Consider the following 7,968-nt stretch of genomic DNA (forward strand, 5'->3'; position numbering starts at 1 on the left):
TTGTCACATATCATTTTCCCATGCGATTACATGTCATGGTGACATGGTAGTCTCTATCTTTCCCATAAGAGTTCTGCTTCATGAAGAAGATACATTGTTTCATTTGCATGTCAATTCTGTCCTACAAATATGTGTGTGTATTCGATACATAAAGTCTTAACTTTACTAAGTATATGCATATTCTTTGATACTGTTTTTATCATTTGTGGTGAAGAGTTTGCATTGCACACAAAAATTGAAAACCATTCATGCTAACTGGAGACTAACAAAATCATGTGAAATGGACTGTAATTCCATAGGTGCTTCAATCACATGGACCATGGCATTATAGGTGAGGAGGCAGCAACATATGCCTCGAACATCTTTCTGGTGTTTACTTGCCATGTTATTGTATTTTCAGGAATACTATTTTATTTTGACTAGCCTAACTTTGTAAATTCTAGACCAACTTATGAGAATAACAAGGAAGACTTGATTTATTTTGTTGTTATAATACGAGACTTAATTAGTAGTAGCTAGTGGAATTGTTTTGGAGTATCTTAAGTACAGTACAATGGTAGTAAAAGATATTGTATGTTTTTCTGACTGTGCTAACGTACAATGAAGGAAACTTAATTACTCGAGGATTTTCAGTGGCAAAGTTGCCATGATGATCGTGAACCTTTAGGCCCGTGACATCAAATGACTACCAGTTAGAAACAAGTCGACACCCCCATTATGCCGTACGTACAACCTCCTATAAAATATTTACTTTTGTCATGTCACCTTTCACTCTCTCTCACTCGGTGTCCCTTTTCCACCCTTCAGCACCAAAAGCCCTAGCAGTACTAGCAGTGCATCTCCTCTCCTCTCTCACTAGTCACTACTGTGTGCTCCATGTCTCAGTCATTTCACATCTCCCCTTTTTAGGCCAAACAACACATCCACCACCGCCAGTATTCCCCCCTAAAAATAGAAGCAGCAGCATACAATTCCCACACACCATCACAAACAGATACGAAGCTGCTGCTCTCCCAGCATCTCCCCAATCACCAGATGGACCTATGAGAGAGCCAGCACAAGCAACTGTTGGCTGTTGCTACCACCAGCAGCAGCACTGAGTAAGAAGCAACATATATGAGTTCTTCCAGAGATCACTATCCAAGGAGACCCCTCTTTAAGGAACTTTGTTTATGTGTCATCTGATGTTGCATTTTTTGTGCAGATTCTCAAGTCAACCGGCTCTTCCACTTAGCTTGCTCGTCAATCCAAGATCAGCTTCTCACACGACCGAATTGAGGTGAATCCAAAAAAATCCCTTTCTGCAAGATCTTCAAGTTCTTGTTCGTCCAAAATATTTCTGCCTCCAACTACTAAAAAACTAAGAACATCTGGTATGTTTTGGTGCATGATGAGAGCACTAGATCCCAAATAGATCACTACATCCAGTATATATATGTTCATCTGCACACACACATGTAATCATTGACCCCATCATGGTTATATGATATGCAACATCCTTTCTTTTAATAATAGCAAGCAGTAGCTTACTTCATTTGTTTATGAAACTGCGAGGGAAGAAAGCCATGTAGTAGTTTCAGATCACAGTCCCAACACTCAGGTTCCTTCCTTCTCAGCCAGCCGATCCATGGACCTGTCGGGGAACCCGGACAGCCCTCTGTCAGGAGGCGGCAATGGCGGCGGCTCGAGCAGCATCGGCTCGAACAGCATCACCTCGTCGCTCTCCGTGGGCGGCGCCCCGCAGTCGCCGAGCCGGTACGAGGCGCAGAAGCGTCGCGACTGGAACACGTTCGGGCAGTACCTGCGGAACCACCGCCCTCCACTGAGCCTTGCGCAGTGCAGCGGCGCGCACGTCCTGGAGTTCCTGCGCTACCTGGATCAGTTCGGCAAGACCAAGGTGCACGCCGCCGCGTGCCCCTTCTTCGGCCATCCGAGCCCACCGGCGCCGTGCCCGTGCCCGCTCCGCCAGGCCTGGGGCAGCCTCGACGCCCTCGTCGGCCGTCTCCGCGCCGCCTACGAGGAGAACGGCGGCAGCCCGGAATCCAACCCCTTCGCTGCGCGCGCCGTCCGGCTCTACCTCCGCGAGGTCCGCGAGCACCAGGCTCGCGCTCGGGGCGTCAGCTACGAGAAGAAGAAGCGCAAGAAGCCGCAGCAGCTGACCTTGGGCGACAGCAGCAGCGGGTTCCGCGGCAACCATCATCAGCCCCCTCCCGGCCCGCCTCCCGCCGCCGGCTGCTGAGCTTGCTGATCGACGACCCCTACACTCAGCTGCAGCTGGTCGATTCATCCAGGGTGGTCGATCGATCTACTATTTGGCCGCCGGTATGCCAGATATATTTTATGTACGCTCGCGTATGCATGCATGCGCATTGTCATGGATTTGCACTTCGGATTTGTGTGTGTGTATCAACTATCAACTAGTACTGTAGTCGATCTAGTGTCCTTAATTAGCTTGGGTCACGTTCTAGTCGAGTTCATCAATCTGCTATTATCTAGGAGAGTACTTGAAGTAAAATGATTTGCTGTACTCTGTGTCTGAGTGAAGTAATGAAGTTTGCCCTTTGAGGAGTAGCTAGAGCGCGCGGGACATGAATCATGAGTCATGACAGAGGGAGATACATACTCCATATGGAGATCTCTCGTGTTATAGCGCAGCTCGTGCAAAATCTATCTGTGCAGTGTCTGTTCTGCGGTCTGCGCATCATGCGTCAACTCGATCCAGCATCTTATTGTTTCTTGTTTTGCTTCCTATTCCGTTTCCTTTTTATGGTACCGAAAGATGCAGTGTTCTGGTACTGGGTTGATGTGAACGGTGCATGACAAGTTGCATGCAACAACGAGGGCACTGCACAGTGCCTTTACCTCGCACCAAATGAGGAGGTACAAGCATGCATGTACTATTTTGATGCTGAGTGTGGCGTGTGTGGCTTCATCATCTATCATTTCGCACGGATTTCTGAATAGTTCTGTCCTATCATGCATCAGGGATATATAGCTGCTTATTTCCATGCATATGTTCTTCAACACACGTGTTCTTCTGTATTTCCGGTACTTGAAGCATCTCAGATGCATGTAGCAATGGAGGTTGAAGCTCCACATGCATAGTTCATGCTGGCCGAGAACCTTTTTCAGGGATCTGTGTGTTTGTGCTTTTTTTTTTGTTCTTTTGATTAGCCTTAACATTTCAACAAGAAATGATGGATTTTAGCTAGAACATATGAATCTAAAGAACTTATCTGACCTGCAAGTTCAGTTATATATTGGTTCAAGATTTTACCATATGAAGGCGCTGTGTTTTTGTAGTTATAATGCAACAACATTAGAAAGTTTGATACAAGTGGACATACACTAGCACCCTGAAACTTAGCTAATTTGTGCACACATATGCTATAAATTCACATACGACATAGATTACCATTGCTAGCCAGTAAGGAATATATATGTGTTTTTGACTTGAAATGATTAGTTTATTTTGACATGTCATAATTAATATATATGGATCATATTTTAGCTAAAATCCCTTGAAAATTGCGAATGGCAAGCGATGAACATATTAGTCCCTCTTAGGTTATAAAAATATCATGTCTATTTTGGAGGATTCTATTCATTTAGCATTTTCCTATGAAGTTTGTTGGATTTTGTAGTTTTAATGCAATTTTAGCCATTAGTAACCTTATAGAATAGTTCCCTTTATTCAGTGACAACAACTATGCCAGATATATAACCCTTGTACTGCTGTTCGAAATTTCACAAATTTGCTGCGCTGATCCGTTGTGCCAGATATAGGTTGCATGGTAGAAGGTTTATATTTTTGTCCATCAGCAAGAATGTTAAAACTAAAGTATGCCGATGCATAAAATAGCTGCTAGAAATATTTATGTAAGCAGTTTGCGGACAGATGAGGAGTATTATATTGCTATAACCTTAGGTGTATAAGCTTGTGTTGACCTATTCATATAATTTTGCTAGACTGAGGTTCTAATAAGCATAAAATCGGAAGCCACAACCATGCATGCATGTAGCTCCCTGCCTATATGGATAGGGCTACATATAACAACATGTCACGAAATTCACTGAAACATAATAAGGTGTGAAGCTAGAAACACTTCTCTTATATATACTCCATGCTCACTAGAACATAACACCTTAATTAGGAGTATTTATAGAGTCTGGTTGCACTATCTGCCATGTTTGCCTAATGATAATGTTCCGGTGGGCCAAGAGGTCTCCTGTAGATCTTTCAGAAATAAACAAAACGAGCATAGTGCTTGATTAAGCTTATCTTCTACGGAAACTACAATTGCAGCTCGGGCGTATATACATATAGGCCATTATCGAAAAAAATGAAAATGATATTTTAAAGTTTCAAAAATTATGAAACAAGAAGCTTAATGTTTATTATGATGTATTCTATCGATGTACAAAATCTCAAGTCAAAACACCTAGTATCTTGGGCCACACAATAATGACAAATTCTGATATTTTTTGTAGGTTTCAAAGTTTGTATTGTTCACTACTTCAGATTTCCACATTTGCTATTTTTGCACTGCCTAAGATATAAGGTATTTCGATTAGAAAATTTGCACTTTTATAGAATCCATCATTACCTATGTCTATTTTTTTCATTTTTTTTTGAAACTATACAATTTAAAAAAAAATCAGAAAATGGCCTACATGTAGTGTAGCCCGAGCTACAAAATGCCGCACTCTATCTTCCCATACTTCTAAAAACATGCATTGGGCATTTGAATGAAGATAGAAATGACAAAGTGGTACCAAGGTGTTAACATTTGCACTTAATTGGCAGTAGACTTTGTAACCTCAATCTGTACACTTAAACTAGTAATATTTCCTAAATTGCTTAATTGATGGTGAAGATTGATGTGACAATGCGTATGAATGAATGTAATAGAGTGAGAAACATATAATGATCACATGCTCTTCGCTTCACCAATAGTACTCACTTGTGTTTTGATTGATTAAGACACATATAGATTAGGGAGTATATATCACATATGTACATGTGTTATTGACTTGTCTCAAATATCTCAAACGTATAATTCCATGCATAAAATTTATACAAATACCATATCTCTAAATTTAGAATTTGAAAACAAAATAATCAACCATCTTATGCCCGAGTCAAAGAAACGGAAGTAGTGTGCTAGCGCACGGTTATCAAGCACGAATGGGTGTGTCAGGGTGTGAGGGCCAGAAATGTGTGTGAAGTGTGATCCGGAAGACTTGCTAGGATTATCACAGGCACATTTGTTGCGGCCGAGAAGGCAACGATCTAAGTAAAAGTAAGGGCCTCTTTGGACTATTGGAATTTCGTAAGATTTTTGTTCCTACGGATCGATTGCCTTTGGATCAAATAAATGGTTGTACCAAAGTTCCTCTAGGTTTGATTACATCCCGATGCCTCAGTTTCATAGATTTAAACATCATCCTTTTTAGACTCAAGTGCGTAGGATTGACACATTTTCCGTATGTTTTTCCTGCGTGGCCATTACTTTTGCTTTCTTGTGTTTAAAATTCTCTATTTTGCACGGTTAATCCTGTGTTTGTTCGTTGGTACTAGCCACTCCTTCATAATACAGTACATATCCAGGGTACCCACTCCTTGCTAAGGAGTATTGTCTTTTTTTAAGTCAAACTTGGCCAAGAAAATTATCCATATCTACGTTGCCCAATGTAAACCCTAATATTTCACGATCCAGCCAGGTTAATTCTGAGTTTGATCAATTAACGATCACGGGATCTGGGATCAACAAGAAGACAAGTCCGGAGATAATTGACAGGCTCGATCGGGCGCCCGACGATTTACCTGCTTGTAGTAGTAGTAGCAGGGCCTGTCGTTGCATGTAGCAGTGCAGACGCGAGCGGAGAGCGGGTAGGGCGGGCGGTCACTGTGCGGCCTACAGCTGCCGGTCTCGGCGTCTCCTGCGCCCTGTGACTGTGAACCTTGACAGGTTTGGCTTGACGAGGTGCTGCGCGCGCGTTTGACTCGATCGGCATCGATCGGCATGCACGCGGGGGACCCTGCCCTTCCCGGCCGCGCGCGGGTCGCCGTCGCGCGTGGGTCGCGGTACTTGGTGTCGGCGCTCCGGGACCGACGTCGCGCGCGCTCCATCGGTGGGCTCCGGCTCCTCCCCTACATGGCGGCGCCTTATTGGATGAGCACAAGCCAAGCTGTTGGTCGGCTCCTTTTTCGGCGTCGAGCAGCGGTGCGCGGGGCCGCCACTTCCCGGTCCTCCGTCCTCCCCGCGACACCTGCCGCCATGGCTGCGGTGGAGGCACGGGGCCGAGCACCAGACTACCAGAGGGCGGCGCGCGGCAAGGGAAAGCTTTCATTTTTTTTGTCTGGAGGGAAGGAAAGGAAGCGGAAGCTGTGCGTGCGGGAGATAATGTCAAGAGAGCCCATTCGCGGCAGGGCCTGGTGTCACCGCGTGAAGATATCCTGGATGGGCCGAAGAGTATGTGCCGTGGGCGTAAACAGACTCGAAGCTGAAGCTCTAAAGTGGGCCGGCAGCGCACACGTAGACACAACTGTGTTCTTTAAAATTCGGATCGTATCCGCGATCATCAAATTCTAGGTTTCTGCTCAAAAAGGGAAAAAAGAATAAGATTCTAGATTCAAGTGGTATTCAGCTGACGGGACCGCTTCGCTCTCCTCGCGTCGCCCCCTCCAGGCGAACGAGGAGACGAAACCCTAGCTGCACCGCCACCGCCCCTCCCCCTACCCTCTCTCCTCGTCGCCCCCAGAGACGCTGCCGGGCTAAGCCCACGACGCCGGTGAAGGGGCCGGCAGGGATCGGAGCCCTTGCCCCCGCGCGTGGTTTCTAGGTGGAGGAGCTCCGCGTCGGGATCGCCATGGCCGCAGCGGTTGCTCGATGGCCTCCCTTTCTCTGATGGCCTCTCTAGGCCTTAGGTGAAGGGGCTCTAGATCCGAGGCGGCGGCCTCGTTCGGTGGGGCGACGCCCACCGCGCGGACGGTGGCATTGCGGATGCTGCGGATCGGTGCACTGGTCCGTGCGGAAGGTGGGGCGACATCGGATGTGGGTCGTGCGAGGGTGGGTCCCTGCTCGTGCCAGATCCTGAAGGTCAGATCTCCATCATCCCTCTAGTATCTCCCTGCCGATCTGGCTGTTGGCTGTGCTGACGCGGATACTGGTGCGGGAGTCGGTGGGGTGCGATGGGTCCGGGAGAAATCCTTGGTCTTGTGACCACAGCGGCGGGTACGCCCTCGTGACATCGTTTACCTTGTGAGGAGCTGCTAAGGTCCCATCCTTCTCCTACCCCCAACCCCCGCCCTAGTGAAAGCCCAAAATCCGCTCGGATTGGATGGCGGCGGCGACATCGGCGTCTTTCCCTCCTTGGAGGTGCCATCTAGGGTGCGGCGGTGTAGTGGTGATTGGCGCCTGATTTGGTGGGTTCTGGTGGCGATGTGGCTTGTCTACTTAGCTCCTTCGAGCTATGTGGTTGCTTCCTAGCTTGCCCTGTTTCCTGGAGCTCATTGGTGATGTTGTAGGTTGGTCCGGTGTGGCCGTCGTAGTGAGGAGGCCTTGTGACATCCTTCTCTGGTGTTCGGTAGATTTGCACCTCTCCTGTTTCAGGGGAAACGTCTTCATTGGCCGATGGTTCGATGCTCTGCGATCCAAGGCAAGAAGGTAGGGACCCTCTTCGGCAATGGAGGAGGAACATGCATGTTCTTTGCCCTACGAAGATGTTAACTTGGTGCTGCCCTCAATGCTGATTGTTGATCTACTGAGGCTGTTGCCGTTGTTGTGTCTATCTGTGTGTTCCAGCGAGGAGGACTTCTTCGGCTTCAAGCAATGTTTCAAGTTTGATCTTGTGTGCTTAAACTATGTTGTGTTCTAAGCTGTTCTCAGCATTTTTGTATCATTGGCCGTTGGGCTTTATTAATTTAAAGCAGGGTATTTTTGCCTGATGTTTAAAAAAGATTCT

At 46.5% G+C, this 7,968-nt stretch overlaps 1 protein-coding gene across 1 annotated transcript; it reads left to right on the forward strand.

Moving 5' to 3' along the window:
• Positions 1-1,627: 1,627 nt before the first annotated feature.
• Positions 1,628-2,239, forward strand: LOC124678466 (protein G1-like4). The gene has a single exon (XM_047214352.1). It carries the CDS (start codon positions 1,628-1,630, stop codon positions 2,237-2,239), a length of 612 nt encoding a protein of 203 aa, XP_047070308.1.
• The last annotated feature ends 5,729 nt before the right edge of the window (positions 2,240-7,968 follow it).

Source organism: Lolium rigidum, chromosome 7 (genome assembly GCF_022539505.1).
Source record: "Lolium rigidum isolate FL_2022 chromosome 7, APGP_CSIRO_Lrig_0.1, whole genome shotgun sequence".
Classification (NCBI taxonomy): domain Eukaryota; kingdom Viridiplantae; phylum Streptophyta; class Magnoliopsida; order Poales; family Poaceae; genus Lolium; species Lolium rigidum.

Coding starts and splice junctions, on each gene's coding strand:
- LOC124678466 (XM_047214352.1), top strand. CDS start 1,628: ATGGACCTGTCGGGGAACCCGGACAGCCCTCTGTCAGGAGGCGGCAAT.